Source organism: Orussus abietinus, unplaced genomic scaffold, assembly GCF_000612105.2.
Source record: "Orussus abietinus isolate OABI.00-Male unplaced genomic scaffold, Oabi_2.0 scaffold181, whole genome shotgun sequence".
Classification (NCBI taxonomy): domain Eukaryota; kingdom Metazoa; phylum Arthropoda; class Insecta; order Hymenoptera; family Orussidae; genus Orussus; species Orussus abietinus.
In genome coordinates this window covers 62,772-80,892 of record NW_019394482.1, presented here as the reverse complement: position 1 = coordinate 80,892, position 18,121 = coordinate 62,772, and the positions used below count along the sequence as shown (strand labels likewise).

The window sequence follows — 18,121 nt, the reverse complement described above, 5'->3', positions numbered from 1 at the left end:
CGCAGACTCCGCGCAAGAGGTTCGGTCTGACAGGCGAAGTCGGAATTGCGGAAAATATCGAGACCCGCGGAGCTGGTTATGCGAAAACGTACAGGGAGAGCTGTTAATCCAGACGTGTCCTTTTAAAGACCCCGAACTACGGATGTGTGGAAGTTGTAATTAATTCCGTCGACATTTACGGCGACATAGCAGTTTGCTCGGGTAATTGCGTGACGTATCGATGTTTTACATCGTCGCGCATTAACCTCGTTATGAAAGGTCGGTGTGGTCTAACTGTAAAAAAAGATATTCTCTTTGTCTTGTTGTACAAGACAACGGAGGTTAAGGTGAAGTGAAACATCCTTGAAATCAGTCGATTCGAATACAACACTTTTTTTTAAGGGTATNAAAGTTTGTTTCGATAGGTTTTCGGAACGTAATCCCCCCTTTTTGTCCTGGCTCTGAGTCTCATATAACACGGTTTCACCCAACACGGCATTTTCTAGGAACCTATCTACCATGTTATAGGAGGGTTTCCTGTATTACGTTTTTGTTTCAATGATTGGTTGTAATGGCTTTTTACAACCGATACACGGTGGATGAATATAGTAACCGAATCATTCTCCGAAAGGTAGTTTAAGTTCTAACGCTTTAAAAGTTTAGGAAAAATCAGCAACTTTACTTTTTGCATCGGTTGTCTTTATTACAATTGCAGCCGGTGTATGGTACGATTCGTTGGGACGTTACGCGCTATTTATTTGAAATTTTGAATGAATATTAAAAAATAAAAACTGTGTTTTAATAAATATGTAAAGATACATCAGGACGGAAATAAATATGAAATATGGCACTGTTTTAACCAGCGTACAGGGTAAAGTAAAATTGATCAATTTAGCATGCCGTTCGAACTTTATAGATCTTTGTTCTTTGTATAGATGTTCAAACAGTTTATGGAAAATATACTTCCTAGAATCTTTGAATGGCAACATAGAAGATCGGAAGCAGTATGCTTTGTTACAGATGTCTCTGCAAATAAATGAACGGTAAGAAATATAATTACGTCTTTCTTTAAATTTAATAACGAATAAATTCACGAATTAATTTGTACTATTTTTCACCGTTACCATTATTATTTACTATTTTTCAAAAGTTCGTGCTCAAAGATATCCGAAGTTATCCTACCGATTACTATTTATCGTGCGAGTTTGCAGAGAATATGAAACGAAATGAATTTCTCAAACTGAATCCAATGTTTAAGGTCAGTGTCCGAAATTATTTGCAGCCTCTCCATGCATACGTATTCACCCGAGAACTATTTACTAACTAATTGTAAGGGAATAATTACTCGATAGAGCCGTAACTTCGTAACGATTCGATCACAAGTTCGATGACAAGTCGTCTCGCCATTATGTTTCTTGCGCAAGTCCTACATAAGAATTTAAAGTCCCCGTTAATCGAAGAATTGCGTAAAGTATCGAAACCAGTGGAGCTGGTTATGCGCAAACGCACAGCGGGAGTTATTAATCTAAACGCCCGTTTAAAGAGCCAGACGTGTGAGTACAGGAGAGTCGTAATTAATCCAGATGTCACTTAGAGTGAGATAAGAGTGTACGTAGGTAATTGCGTGATGCATTAACGTTCTCGCTAAATGTAGATCCGTCTTTCCCCCCCGTTGACGTATCGTTCTCGACCGGAGCTAGTTCTTCACTGTCGAACACTCTTAAGGAGTTAATACCGATCGATTCGATCGGAATTGTGTCGGCCCGTCCAATTTTATCTCACTTAATTTCAATTCTGCCCCATTGACTTTGAGATCGTGTCCACCGAGATTCTTAATTGGACCATTTGAATCGATACCATCAGTTAGCTTGACGACTTTCGTCCTCCTGAAGCATTCTAAGGATATCGAGTCATTCGTGAAAACGTTCCGTCGTTTACTCCTCGCGATCCCTCATGTTCTCGAAATGAATGATCGAAAGTCGTCGATATCGGAAAAATGTTTAATTCTGGAAATAAATTATTATTTCTTCCCAACACAATCAATTTTTTTCACCGATTTCTAAATACAAATCGAAATTGATTCACATGTCTGCGACTTTTGATAAGCTTATAAGATAAGAAATGTATACGGATTTGTACTAATTTGCTACTTTCTTTTAATGGTACAGATATCTCAACTTTTGACGTATTCCCGTCATTTAACTCTGACGTATCGACATCCGCGGATATGTAGAAATGAAAATAATTGTTTATACAGATACTTAATTCTATGAAACAAATTTTCTCGATGAAAAATAATCCTTTTTTATTAAAGACACTCATTCTATTTTTTTAGTTAGCAGGCGCGGTTTAATTTACTTGTACCGCAGTACAGGGCAGAAAACGAGAATAAATAGCGTGATATTTGATCGTTACGCGTTATCTCGATCAATATTCAATTGAGGCAATTTAAGGGCTCTTCTAAGCCTGAAAATAGGTACTCTTGAGGATCCTCTTCAACCTTTGATCCTCGGCCTTGATTCCTTTCGAAAATCCTATAAATACTGAGATGCAGATGAGCATCGTTACGATATAGTTTAATCACCCAGTAATACAGTCTTCACGTGGAAAGGGGGTATAAATTCTGCAGCGGTAAGTGTTCTTACGTATCTTCCTGATTGATGGTAGGATTTAATCCTCGTACCTAAATACCGCACAAAGTAGGGGTATAAACCCCTCGGAGAACAGTTTCCCCTTAATCAACCCTGACTTTCCATCTTGGAGAATTATACGTAAATTAACCCCGTAAAGGTGGTACAAGTATACAGTGAAACACGGCATATTTTGGCATAAATTGATAACTTCTTTGATTTTGGGCGTGAATTGATAATTCTTGACTTGACTTGTTGGTGACTTGAAACCTTTGTTCTCTGCAGGATGGGGAAATGTTCCCGTACAAAGTTTGACCTGAAAACGCTTGAAGGCTTGAGTGCGATCAGAAGTATTTTTAACCTTTGTTGAAATAGAGTTGTACAAACTTTTTTGGGATATATTTTGGTGTATTATGTGGGTCATTATTTTATTTAAGTTAGGTTTAATTTTTGTGTAATTTTGTGCGAAAACTTTTCCCTGACTCTGTATGGGGTCAGCTTCGATCAGACCGTGAAACGAAAAAAGCGTTAGCTATGAACTCGCAGATTGTTGTTCACCTAAGTGAGACGAAAAATAAACGACATATAAATTGGAAGAGGAAAAGTTTCCGGTCACGATTTTCCAAAATTTGAAAAATGGTTTTAAATTGACAAAATGACGCCGCGCCAGGTTGAAAATTGGTGAAGTACTCGGTGCATCAAGTTTTAAAGTATTTCATATCTTATAAATTTAGCATCGGACCATCAGAAAGAAACATTCGTTTAAAAGCTAACATCTTCTGGAATAGCATAAAAAGAAGAAGAATGTAACAAAATATTACAATTTCTTGTGAATAAAAATTGAAATCAATATACTTGATTTTTCGTTATGCCCGAGTTAACTGTCGCAGAACAGCAATGAAACTATGGAAAACATAAATGAGAGTTGAATGCGGATTCTTCAAAAAAAAAAAAGATACTTGAAACAAATTTTAAAAAGATTAGAGTATGTGTCCGAAAGCGAGGGAACGAACTCGAAGAAGCGCTTCTTTATTTTTTCACGACGACGCTTTATCATTTATCCGTCTAACAATAAGCTGGTTGTCCAAAAAGGATACAATCCTCTTTCTTTCTTCCGATTTCTTTTTATTAATTTCAAGTATACATTAATTATTTCATTTGACGAACTAACAATTAACTAAATCTTTCACTTTCAAGCGTAACAAAGGCAACTCGAATATCCGAGAAATATGGTTTATCGGTTGTAATAATTTTTTTAAGCAATTCGATAAGGTCGACGTTCGCCCTTCGGCTCCTCTACGATCATGACGGGAGCAAATCTAATGAACGGGAGAGGAGTACACATTTTCGATAATTCAATTTGTGCGTTTCCATTTCCAAACCTTAGGAGGTGAATCCCTTAGGCGAGATCAGGATTCACGCTGATCTCGGGGGTGTCTCTTCGAAATTGGTGAATCCCTTAGGCAAGATCAGGATTCACGCTAATCTCGGGGGTGTCTCTTCGAAATTGGGCACAAACGTTTTAATGACGCAGGAATGTTACGCCCGTGGCATAACAGTACCTTAACCTCTAATTTGTGACGCACATTACTCCTCTACAATTGCGCCTCATGCGAGCAATTAGCCCCGCTAGCGCATTTACACTCAATTGTTCCATTAGCGAACGCTACATCGCCCGGCCAGTAGTGGGATTCTGTACATTATATTCGATAGCTATCAACATCGGTAGCGCAGCTTAACGACAAACGTCGATAGGGGAGATTCTGTACACGTCAGATATCGAATACTCGTCGGTAGGCTACCGATGGCTCGTGGAGGCCTCGTTAACGCTTAATGATTGTGGATCGAGAGGATGTTAGGCTATAAATAATGTTAATTAAGGTCATTTCAATCTGCTGATTAATTGAGAATGGTTAATTGGCTTTACCGTTCTTCAGGGAGAATAATATTTATACGAAACAAAATGTAATACATTTCATTTTTAAATTATTGAACAAAATATTTTGTTTATAATGGTACGCTTGCCTCTTACTTAAAATTAGGATAGATATGTATACATAATGAATGAAATGTAAATAATTTTATGTAAACTATGTAAAAATTCAAAACATTAAAAATATTTAAATGAATACAGAAAAGGTAAAAAAATGGCAACAGATTTTTCAAAACATTAAAAACACTTATTCCTTAAGAAAATAACTATTCGCCACAAAAAACATTTACCACATGAGATTTATCGATGTTAAATCATTAACCATGGAAGCATAGATAACTCTATCACCTATAATACATTGCCTTCAAGATGAATTCTATAGATAAGTAACTGGTATTTGGTTGGCAGAAATGTACAGCGTTGTCAAGTCTCCCGTAAAATGTATCGACTTGTCGAGACCGTCGCTTGCATCAACAAGCCTTGATAAGCTGCAAGTACAGAATCGCTCCGAGCCGCTAGTGTCGTTTGCGCAAGTGACAACTATCGGTAGTTAACGATCCCCTCAAAACCCCTTCGGTGTACAAAAGTTTAGCTAAATACATTTGTCTTTATTCAAATAATTGCAAAAATAGCTCATATTGCTCCCATCCCATGAAAAGCTCAAATTATCTATTTTTGCCAAATATCACAATACATTTGGTTTTACATATGTTGTATGTTCAAGATTTTCTGCTTCCTCAAACCGAAGACAAATATTAAAAACCATATCGAAACAAATAAAAAAATGAGAAACTAAATTTGAAAACAATATTTTATTTAGCGAGCACCCGAGGTATACTCCTAGCATATGCTTATTTTGGTGCTCGCCAAATAAAATATTGCTTTCAAATTTAGTTTTTAATTTTTTTATTTGTTTCGATATAGATTTTAATATTTGCCTTCGGTTTGAGGAAGCAGAAAATCTTGTACATACAACATACGAAAAACCAAATGTACTGTGACATTTGGCAAAAAGATTATAGCTGAGACTTTAATGGAATGAATGTTCTACTATATTTGGTGAAAATAGATGATTTGAGCTTTTCATGGGAAGGGAGCAATTTGAGCTATTTCTGCAATTATTTGAATAAAGATAAATGTATTTCGCTAAACTTTTGTACACCGAAGGTGTTTTGAGGGGATTTCACTCATTTGCGTAAAAAAAATGTTAATGACTATTATTAATAATAAAATCGGCAAATGTATCTGATACCTTCCTATAATTTCAAAATATGATTACTTCAAACATATAATTTGATGAAAAGTTACTAAAAATATGTATATTTCGTAAACGCAGTATATATAAATATATTTTTTTTATATTAACACCCTCAACATTTTGAATGGCAGCATAATCTATCTGCCAATGCACATTTTGAAATTCTAATATCAAATTTGGATTTAGCGATCACAAAAACCCTGAGAAACCCATTTTTATAAAAATCCAACCATTTTTACATTTTATCCGTCATATTGGATCAGCCATCTTGAATTTTAATATTCTATTACCAGATTTGGATTAAGCGGCTATAAAAACCTTGCTAAACCGTTTTTTATAATAATCCAATCATTTTGAAATTATATTATTCGCCATGTTGGGTCCGCTATTTTGAATTTTGAAATTATATCATTTGACTTGGCTTCAGCTATCTCAAAAACATCAAGAAACCTTTTTTCTAACAAAATCCAATCAGTTTAAAGCTGGGATGGGTATAGTTCCTTTACGTTCCGCGCAAGGCGGTGTCGCATGTTGGCTGTCCAAAAACTATATGACAGGTCTCCTATTATGTGAGTGCGAAGATGGTAGTCCGTGACTAGAGGGACGACGATGACGATATGAGTACAACGATTCTGAGAGTGCCGAAAACTTTACCGTGCCATATCTTTACGTACATAGCAGCAATCAGAGTCGGGTAAATTTTAAAGAACTCCTGATATTTTGCTAGATTTTTTGAGTTGATCGAAAGTTTATTTCTTTATATGTAGCAATGAAGAAATTATATTTTCATTTCTCCCACTTCTGAAATCCTGATCCTTACTGTATATAACTCTGTAGCGTCTCGCTCGAACTCAACGCGCAGGGCGCGTTTCTGGCATTGCTCAACGCTACGAGTTTTTCGCTCAAAAATGTATTTGACTCGAAACTTTACCGAGTTTTTTGATATCGGTACGTATCGACATCGAAGTTCAAAATCCCGCTATAGGTAACACCGAGTCGTTGTATACTCGCAAATTATGTCATTTTTATATCTCCCGCGCAGGCTCGTGGACTGCAGGCATTATGTGGGGTTGAATTTATCTGCATTTACGAGACACTGGTTTCACTTGTCCCGTCGCTGATGAAACGCGTTTAAAAAATGCGACTTTTATGCTAAACAGGATTTCCTGGAAAAACTGAAATTAAAGACCTACCGTCCGTTAAAACATACTTTAAATGTCCTGGAATTATATTTAATAATTTAAATTTACCATCAAATCTTCATATACTTATCAAGTTATTTTATTTTTCGTCTTGAAGAGCCGCGCATTAGCCTGTTAATTAAAGATTTTTTAAACAAATATCCCAGGCGAACCTTAAATTGATATCTTTGGTTAAAAGAATCTCGCTAACGTGTTTTCAATACCTCAGCTAATTCAAATACCAATTAGAAGGAACATTAACCATTTTACAACTTTACTAAAAGCTCTACCATTATCAAATGAATTATCGCACGTTTAGAACAGATTTCAGATGATTGATAGAAGGCCTTCGCCCTTTCCCAACGATGGCTTTCAACAATGACTCTCACTTTCATTTCAAACCTTCTTGGAAAACTTCCAAAACAATATATCATATTCTCTTCTAGAAAAGTTGCATTAAAAATGCGCTTCCGAGATTTCCTTCCAACGGGACGTGTCTTCGCCGGTTAATATCCCTTATATGTACGACCGTGTATCGTCCATTGAACAAGAAACGCATCTAATCTTCTCCCCTGTCCGACACTCTACGACTTATTTCCCCGTTTACTTGCAAAGCGATTAAACTTTTTGACTTTTAGTCGCGGCTTAGAAGAGATGAAACGGAAGGAACGCCGATCGTTCCCGAGTTCCCTGAAAATACGCGCCTCGACGAAATTCCACGTCAGGCTCGTTCGAAAGAGGAGCCGAAGCATGCAAGGGCTGTGTTAACTGGTTATCGCGTGAGTTATCGCACAAAACGAGAGAAAACCATCCTATCCGCCCTAACTCGCGCTGCAAATTCGCTCCCGGCTGCTGACACTGAAAAGCGTCCTTTGTTTAAAGCGCGACGAACCTCGTAAACTCGCGCGGCTTTTCTCCCCGTCTGTTTTATTTTTTTTGTCCGTTCCGAAAGGCCCCGAACGGCAAAAAAAATTGTGCAGGGTACCTCGGGGTGAGCCGTGAGAAACTGTCTTTGTCGGGTACAAAGAATGGAAAGGGGTGAACAAATCCCCTTTACGATGAAACGATGAATTCATAGATACTTGTACCCTCTTGAAATTAATTTGTATTATTTATATCTATTTCGTAAAAGCTTGACATTGCGTAAATGTACCCAGAGAATCTGACATCATACTCTGTGAAGTTTTGAAAAAAGTGCTATGATCAAAACAAGCGAATAAAGTGGTTATGAAATATTTTTGTACGAGATAAAAATGTTTCTAGTTAAAATGGCTATAAGTTGCAGATATTTACACGATAGTACTTTACTTACGTATCAAGAGTTATTAATTATAATCAAGATTTTCATTACGGAAAATTGAATTGTTATTAATTCATTTCAAGGTAGTAGCCATTCCTTGAAGAACGGTACAGCCCTTAGATTAGGGGATGAAAATCCCTAAATATTCCTTCTCCAGAATATTTTTAAATAAAATTCCCTACTAGTACGTTTTAGAAGGGAATATCTATGCGTGAGTGTATACATGTAGTACATATATAAGCCAGGGATTTATGTTATGCAGATTTCACAGGTACGAGAAGCGCCGAAGTTTGCATAGTTCCCTGTATCTCACATTCCCTTGTTACCCTCCACTATCTTGGCGCACCGGGCTCGGGGTTGTCTTTTCCTTAGTATTGGGGGACTATAGTGCCTTGCTTTACATAATATTGCCCTAACAGTCCACCGTTTTCACCGTATCGAAAGACTGACGGCCTCGATATGCAAGTTCTGCATGGCAACTATTTCCGCCATATTGGAGGCCCGCGAATTCAACCTCCCAATTTTAAAGGTATGTAAATTCAGATATTCACTCATCACCCTAACATTTTTTCAACATTCTGCATACTTCGTAGGAAATAATAAGTTACAATTTCTTCCTTTTCTCTTAAGGTGATGTGAAAGTGGCATCGAAGAGGTTTCGTTTATAAAACTCCTCTCCCAACTCGACTGACCGAATAGTTTGAAACTTTACAATGTAAATAGGGATGCTATAAGAAAGGTCCTGCAACTCATGAAATTTCAATTCTTTTCAAATTTGTTTATAGGTATTTTAAAAATAGTTTATAAGAAATGCAATCTCGCGAGTTGCAGGACCTACCTTAGGGTCTCCATATTCAAGTTTTAAAGTATGAAACGATTTGCGACACCCAGTTCGTAGAAAAGTTTTATGAACGATTGAGCTTTCGGATGCCATTTTCACATCCCCTTAAAATATTTAACTGACGCTCTAAAATATCTCGGATGCACTTTCGTTGTTCACTTATCCATTATTGTGTACGAATACCTTTTTCATGAGATTCATATATTTCCTTTTTTAATAATCTGCATTCAATTTAATTTCATTTTATATTTGAAAGTTCTACAATAATCGCGGAAATTGCAACTTAGCATTGTTAGTCCGTGCAACAATAACCCTAGGCATGATCCGCGCGTTCAGCATTCGATGTCATTGAGGCCATTCGTTCCTGTCTAATGATTAACGAGGAAAGCTAACGACCTGGAGAATCTCGCATTAAACTTAATTGAAGCGATTAAAACCAGTTTGATCCATGGCGCCAAGTACTCTTCCATTTCGTTAATCGTCTCGTTCGTCTAGGGGTTAAGTCGTTGTTGATCATTGTTGAGCGTTGCGGACAAGTAAGATGCACGCAGTATGCATGCAAGATGTTCATTTCGCGAATAATGCATGCACGTTGCCGGTAAAATGCACGTACAGTGCATGTATGATGCATGTGGGATGCGGACATGCCGTCATTGCCGATGCCACGGGATATATACGAGATGAAGGGATGATGAACATTCTGTCAGGAGCCCGGAAGACGTCCGAAAAAATGTAGAGTCAATGACGAAGAGAGTCATCAGGCTCACCCTTGAAATAATCTGCGCCTCAGGGGGTTACATTAGAACCGACATTCTAGATTAATTTCCTGCCCATCAACAATGAAAGGCAGAATTATTACTCTAATTGCGATTTTAATCGTTTCGTCATTCGTTGAATCCTTCAACATCATTCAACCGTAACTTTTTATAACCATTCATTGAAAAATGAAAGTACTTCCGAGAAACATCTTCCACTTCGTTGCTTGAAGGCATATTACATAGAGTTATATTTCGTTTTTCGAATATCACGAATTAGTGAATTATTTTCCTAAAGAACAATTTAGTACGTCATATTCTCGGGTTCCTTTTACCTTCTTCACATTTGAAGCACTTAACTATCTCTTGAAAATCTACCTCGTCACTCCTTACCACGAAAATGCCTACATCTCGACTTCTTTTTTATCCTTTTCGGACATCGTAAGACTCGTACATCGCATCATCGTGCAATAAACACTCGTGAATATTACTTGTCATCTAATCATTTCCTCTATTTCGTTAACACGCGAGTAAAATCCTACCTACAATAATAATTAGAAAATCTGTGAATCACTTTGGTTATCCAGTTTAAGAACTGTTTGAGATAGGGAAATAGGAATCGTAGTCGGATTTAATGGAGATTTGAATTTAGTCGTTCGATAACATCGCCGGCGATAAATATATTCCCTTAAAACACTGCGGTGTACATAAATTTAGCCAAATATATTTAACTTTAACCAATTAATTGCAAAAATAGCTCAAATTGCTTCCTTTCCATGAAAAGCTCGAATCAACTATTTCTGCCAAATATCGTAGAACATTCATTACACTGAAATCCCAGCTGAAATCTATTTGCCGAATGTTACAGTACATTTTGTTTCGCGTATGTTGCACGTATAAGATCCTCTACTTCCTCAAACCAAAGACAAATATTAAAAACTATATCGAACCGAATAGAAAAATTAGAAACTAAATTTGAAAACAATATTTCATTTGGCGAGCCCCAAAATGATGATATGCTATATCATGAGTATATCTCGGGTGCTCGCCAAATGAAATATTGTTTTCAAATTTAATTTTATCTAATTATTTATTCGGTTCGATACAGTTTTTAATATTTGTCTTTGGTTTGAGGAAGTAGAAAATCTTGTACGTGCAACGTACATGACGTGAAGCAAAATGTACTGTGACTTTTGGCAAAAAAATTTCAGCTGGGATTTCAGTGGAATGAATGTTCTTCTGTATTTGGCAATTAATAATTAGGAAACCTGTGAATCACTTTGATTATCCAGTTTAAGTACCGCTTGGGAAAGGGAAATAGGAATCGTCGTCGGGTTTGACGGCGATTTGGGTTTAGCCGTTCGGTGACATCGCCGGCGATAAATATATCGAGACTTCGAAGGACCCAGGGGGAGGAAGAATGTAGAGGAAAAATGTGGAGGAACGTAAGGAACGCCGAGGAACGGAGAGCCGTTCTTCCGAGAATGGTCCCTGCACGTAGGTATGTCGGATCGTGAAACAGCGAAATTCACGCTACGCCTCCGCTCCGTTGTACCATAAAGCCGGATTTACAAACGTCCCATTGGCACGTTCGGCCGATCACTTCCAGCGTGTGGGAGAATGCAAGGACTTCTATTAATTAGTGCCCATAATGCTCGGAAGTCCACTCGGCGACCGAGACAAATTGTCTCGGTAGTTTGCTATTTTTGTTTTCACAAAGGTACTTGAGAATGCTTCCTACCTAGTAGGGGAAGAAGACAAAGGAGGGTACTTCACATTTTTCGAGCATTTAACAGTTATTCAGAAGGAATCGTAATTGTATTCGAAGGAGGAACTGGTGAATGAAAAATGTTGCGTATAACGGAGAACGGCACCATTTTCTGAGACATTTTTCTTCGTGCAAAATGTTTTGCTTTTGGAACGGTCTCTTTTGATAGTTCCAAACGATCTCTTCTGAACGATCGAAACTGCAGCTTTCCTCATTTTTTTTTTGTTTGGAAATATGGTAGTTTTTGAAAAATTAAATTTTTAATTCCCCTTTTTGAGACTACAATTCTTATGGCGTTGAACTGATCTTTAATATATTTAAAAATGTCCATTGTTGATAGATAACGAGACAAACTCAGAAGAGCAATTAAAGGTTTTAAAAATATGTTCACGGAAAAATGTTTAATAGAAAATGGAAACATCTGAGGTAATAATTACTCATCGGGCAAGACATTTCTTAAGGTCTGATTTTTCGAATTCCATATTCTGATCTTTAGATTCCAAGGTTTTAGAAATTTTATAACGCTCCTCGTTGCAACTTTGCAATGCTTTATCATCCGATATTTCTCTCGAGGGAGGAGATCAAAGAATGAGCTTGAAAGGCCTCGCCTCCTCCTGCTGCAGTTTTATTCCTCGTTTGCATTCATCCGTAAATCAATTGTTACACCCCCTAAACAAGGAAACGCAGTCTACGCAAAAATGCAGAAAATAAGAAGCCTTCCCTTTTTAGAAGAATATGTGGCATAAATATTCAACATCCTATTTCCTTCCAAAATTGCCCGAAGAGAAGAAAACATTTTAAGGTGAAATTGTTCATTGAACAAAACATCCTTCAAACAGGATGCACCTTCAAAGGACTACGAAACCATTCCAATTTAAAGAAAAATAGAGAACAATTTATATAACAAGTTGGGAATGTACTCTTACCCTGTCATATTTCATGTTTTATTTTTCAGTCGTGTTTTTTTTATGTAGGTAATCAATTTAGAAAATTAAAACAAATTCATTGAGTGATATAATTGTTGAGGATTGAGATGGGTTACCGTGCAAAATCCACCCACGGATCAATAAAGGTTCATAATTCGTCCGCTTCCTTTCGTTGATCGTTATGATCAGTATTATTACAGACTCGCGTTGAAGTCATAGATTCTATGTTGGAATCCAATTGGCGAAATTGTTCTCAATTTATTGCGCAACCCTTCGATGTGGGCCCCGGTTATTACGTCAACTATCCTGCAATCAGGGGGATGGTACACCGGCTTTCCACCGCATTGTTCTCGTGCAGTGGATCATTAACGGTGCATCCGCCTTGCATCTCATCTTTCGAGTACAGTTCTGCGGAACCGCAGATCAGATTCCGCAGAAACTGTTGCATCCTTCCTCAAATTTCCGGAATTCGGTTCCCCCGACCGAAAGTAGGCGATTTTTGACCGTAGTATTAAGTAATGGAGACAACAGATTCTTAAGGTGAAGTGAAACATCCTTCAAATCAGTCGATTCGAATACAACATTTTTTTTTAAGGGCATTAGACCAAACTGTCCGAAACTTTGACACATCACTCCTGATCATCTAAGAATTGTCCTGACACGTTCAAAATTTAGATTTTTCAAAAAAATTTTTTAACTCAGTCCAGACCAGAACCAAAATGGCGTTGAGCACTCATATTTCGATCAATATACAATTATCCAAGGCTCTGATATGAGAATCGAAAGGGTCAGGACAATTTTACGACAATTTAGAACACTCTGGTAATCGATAAACTCGCATTTGAACGGAATAAAGTCAAGAAAATTGTTGTATGCGCTTCTTTGCTAAAACGATGGTAATACGAGGTCTCGCAGTGAAAATTTATTTGACCTGGAAATCACAGATGGCGCAGGGGGTCCCNTAATTCTTCAGACGCAGCCAAAATGTGTTTTCCTATACAATGTATTATGAAAACGATTAATATGAATTTAAATCATGAAAGTGGAGTCGATAAGTCCTATACTATTTCATTATTCTATAGGGCATCGTTTGGTTGTATTAATTAAATATTGAAAAATAGCTAATTAGGCTCGTCGACTAACGGAGCGCCAATCGAAGAACTCACCATAAATAGCCTTTCCTTTACTCTGTGGACAGCAGAACACAATTGATACGCGTTTTGCTAGTACTTGGTTGGCTAATTTTTAATGAATTACAATAGGTAAATTATGTAGGAAAATAATAGTACACGACTTTTCGACCCCACATTCAACGAGAATAGCGCTGCGTACATCATGTCCATCATTCTTGTAACACCCTGTATACGTGTCGATGATTATAAAAATGGCCTAAGTAAATTTTCTTTTGTCGCAAAACGAACTTCACATTATTGTATGTTAAATGTATACGACACTAAACATGGGATAAATTAATTTTTTGTAGATTTTTTGTATAGACTACTTCCGTAATTACCGGCACATATATAAATAAAAAAGAAAAAAATAAGAAATAGGGAGAAATGTTTTGTAGGACTCACCAAGGAGATGGATCTTTGCTGAAGTTTGAGTCCAAGGTCTTCCTTCTCATCGCCGCAGTCCGTCGTGTAGAAGAGCACGCTTTTCTTGGAGGCCCTGCAAGAGATCTGTTCGATCACTTGTATCTTTATTTTTAATTAAGCGGAATTGCTTAATTATTTCCCCCTTTTACGGTTTATTGGGGTACACGTGCATATAACGTTTTATTCGGAGGCCTGCAACTGCTCCAGGGGGAACCGCGTGCCGACTTTGGATCACGGAGTGTTTTACTTGATACCCGGCTTAATTGCAGGAAATTGCACGGTTACATCGCTCCAACTTTCGGTAACATAAAACCGAAGTCGATTGCTGCATTTCAATGAGCTTATTCGACGCCGGTCGCATTTACCTGGGTTTCTAACCCCCATGGAAGGGAACTCGATGTGCCGGAAGTTTCAGCAATTTCTCCCATCTGCGTTATAAGACTTAAAGGCAAACCGTTACATTCTTTTCCATTCTTTGATTTAATTTTCGCGATTATGTACATTAATAAGAATATTACATGTAACCCAATTAAACGTTACTTTGACTGTAAAAATATTTTCTCTAAGTTTCCGTTCAAATATAGTCAGATTTTTAAGACCTTAATTACATAAAATTGGAAATTTCATAATTTCAGTATTAAACTTAATTTTTTTTTCTAGTACTTTTTACTATACAAGATTATCTTGAAACTTCACTTTTCAATAGTGATCTGTTAAAACAAACTGTAATAACCTCACGAAACATGTACCGGGAGTTTCATACGGATAAAAATAAAAAAATTCAGGGCTTCTTCATAAATTTACAAACATTGCACGCCAATTTAAGTCAGCACCTAAAATTCGTACTTTTAGTATAACTTTGTATATTAAAAGTGTTTGGAATCTTCAACAGTGCGAAGTAAATAATTCTTTAATCTAAATCGGTGCCAGGTCTCTTCCGATAATAGATACCAATGAATGATAATTCCGGTAGCAGACTTCGAAAGAGGAGCAACTGCATCATAATAAGAATAGCGCGGTAACGCGAAAGAAAAGGACTCGGATGATGAATGGGGACCGAATCGAAGAAGGAGTAGAAGAGGTGGATGGAGCCGGTAATCTCCCCTTCGGAGAAGCAGTGATAAAGCTCCCGCCTTCAGAAGCGTATAATTGGCGGCAATTAATCGTCGCGGCCCTCTTGCCGGGAAACCAAGTTCCAGTAATCGAAATTGCACTCGCGTCGATGAGCCGTTTAGGGCCTGTATTTATGATAATCGCACCTGAGGGTCTTTCCATTCCGGTTGAACGGCTGATGATCGGCGAGCACCGGCGAATCCACGTAGCACCGGCCCTCGGTCATCCTGAAAACTTCATCCTAACAGCCTTCCTAGTCTTCCTGCTTCGTTAACATCTGGAAAAGAAAAAGAAGCTGGTTGAAAATACGCGAAAAGAAATTCCAAAGAAATTAATTCGCAAAATTATCGCCGGGCTTCGTGCCGTACGTTTCGTATCGGCTTAAGACGTTCGGGGATTGCTTTATTGGTAACTGCTGGCGTCTCGATATTAACGTCGACGTTGCAATAAATGGCTGACGTTTATGGATTCAGCGAATGAGTTAGGGTAAACTTCGCGAGAAGTCAATCAAGGCCAAGAGAAGAGGAAGAAGGAGAATCGGTAACCCGAATTGTAGAGGTTGACGATTTAATAACTGTAATTATTTGAGTAATTAATATATTAAAAATTTGGACGGAGAAGTACCGCCGATTTTATAGCAAGTCTTGAATACCGTGCACTGTACCAATTTTGTTTCTCCTATGATCGTCTTTCCACCGGTCCAAGGACATTACCCCGTAACTGGCCAGTAATTGCGATATAATCAGGTGCATACCGTGGTGTACGCTGACATGCTGTACATAGCGTTACAACGCAAGCAATTGCAGGGTCAAGCACAGGCAATCTAAGCTGTTAGGTTCTACGAACCGTGGCCGGGGGCTACCAATTTTGGTCCTAGGGAATTCTCAACTTATCGAGGTCATCATTATTCTACATCGTTTCTGTGCAATTTTAGGAAAACGCCGTGGTTCGTGTCCGTGATTATTGTAGCTGCAGGCAGGTCAACGTCAGTCGGTAGATGAGTGAATTTTGCCTCCCTAAGATGTTGAATTTCAAGCGCTGAAATATTTTTCAGTCTTCCAAGTTTAGAACTTTTCGTCCACTTTCGATATTTTCACGCCTCGTGTAGTCTTCGGCGTCTGAGACAATTTCCTAAATTATCATTGTGATCGTAGGTTGAGAGAAAATCTCGAGTCTCTATTATCAATTGAAGTACGTTTGTAGCCTGCACCGATTAAAAAAATGTACTCCAGTATTTCACCGTAAAAGCCATATGTAAATATTTTTAATTCTCTAAGAATCTTTAATTTTTTGGTTATATTCAGCCCTTTCATGTCTTCTTTCTACATTTCTTGAGAATTCCAAAACAGTTTCCCAGATTAGACTCCAATTTGCGGGGGGTCACTTCTGCGCCTTGAGACGTCACCGGAACCAATCGAGGCGCCAGAGCGGTCGCGAGACTAACCCACGCCGCGAATGCAAGAGCGTAAATAAGATTCGTAGCGACATTAAGCAACGCGGACAATAGCCGGTTAATTTGCATAAATTATGCGCGAGAAAGTCCACGCGGCCGCCCACGCGGCGCACGCGTTGCGTCGCGTAGCGTGGCGTCCCCAACGTGTCTTGGGTTATGGCAGTTACTCAGGGTCCGCCATAGGACCTGGACGTGGGATCACGTTCTGAGACTACATCAAGATGACGTCTCGTTTTAAAAACTCAACCTGAAACTTCGTCCTGGAATCTCATCTTGAGACCTCGTAACAAAATCTCGGGTTAAATTCTTATTTCGAGCCTTCGTCTTCAACTTTCATCATGGGACTCCGTTTTGAAATCTCGTTTTAAAACTTCATCTTGGAAATTCGTGCTGATACCTCGTTTGGAAAGATCGTTTTCCTCAAACTTCGCGTAGAAGTTTCGTTTTCAGACATTGCCCTGAAACCTTGCTCAAAAACTTCGTTCTTGGCGTTCGTCCTGGAACTTCGCTCGAAAAACTTGGCCCAGAAACTTTGTTTGAAAAACGTCGGTCTGCGACTTCGTTTAAAAGCTTCGCCCTGAAATTTCATGTAAAATCTTCGTTTTCAGGCTTCGTACTGAAATCTCGTCTTGAGGGGATGTTCAAACGGCATCTGAGGGATCAGTTCATGACACTTTTCTCCGAACTGGCCGTACCGAATCATTTCAACGTAAACTTTTTCAAACTTTACAACGTAAATATGACGGCTGTAAAGAAAGTCCCGACATCCATGAAATTTAGTTTTTTGTACAAAATTTAAAAAGTACCCGTAAACGAATTTTTGAAAATTTGAAACTTCATGGGTGTCAGGACCTTCCTTATAGTCTCTACATTTACATTTTGAAGTTTGAAAGGATTCGGTACGCACAGCCCGGAGAAAAGTTTCATAAACGAGAGCTTTTTGGCACCACTTTCCCATTGCCTTAATACCTCATTCTAGCACCTCGTCCTGAAATCTCGTTTTAAAGCCTCACCCTCGGACCTCGTCCTGAAATCTCGTTTTAATACCTCACCCTCGGATCTCGTCCTAGAACGTCGTCTTGAAACCGGGCCCCAGGACCCCGTCTTGGATCGCAAAGCCTCCGTTCTGGGACCATAAACATAGATCCGTCGCAGTTAATGACTCAGTCATTACGCAATCGCGCCGCCAGGGCGAAGGCACGCGGAAAGGCGGAATTCTTGATTGATTGACCAATAAACGCGTTCGCGGCCGTCTTCCTGCCTCTCCTTTCTTCGCTTTTCATCCGTTCACCACCGATGCGACTTGCATCAGCGACTTTATTCGACGGCTTGCGTAATTACCCGAGTAACTTACCCCCCGTAACCAGATCCACCGGTATTGTGCAC

General features: G+C 38.4%; 1 protein-coding gene across 5 annotated transcripts in view; it reads right to left on the bottom strand.

Moving 5' to 3' along the window:
* LOC105703800 overlaps positions 1–18,121 on the bottom strand; it is a 108,347-nt gene that overhangs the window by 40,464 nt on the left and 49,762 nt on the right. For all 5 annotated transcript variants that reach the window (XM_012432481.1, XM_023432492.1, XM_012432479.1 and 2 more), the window contains 2 exons: positions 15,429–15,559; positions 14,149–14,242 (listed from right to left, as the gene is read on the bottom strand). In XM_012432481.1, the coding sequence (XP_012287904.1) occupies positions 14,149–14,242; positions 15,429–15,508 (174 nt within the window). In that variant the 5' untranslated portion in view covers positions 15,509–15,559. The remainder of the gene's footprint in view (positions 1–14,148; positions 14,243–15,428; positions 15,560–18,121) is intronic.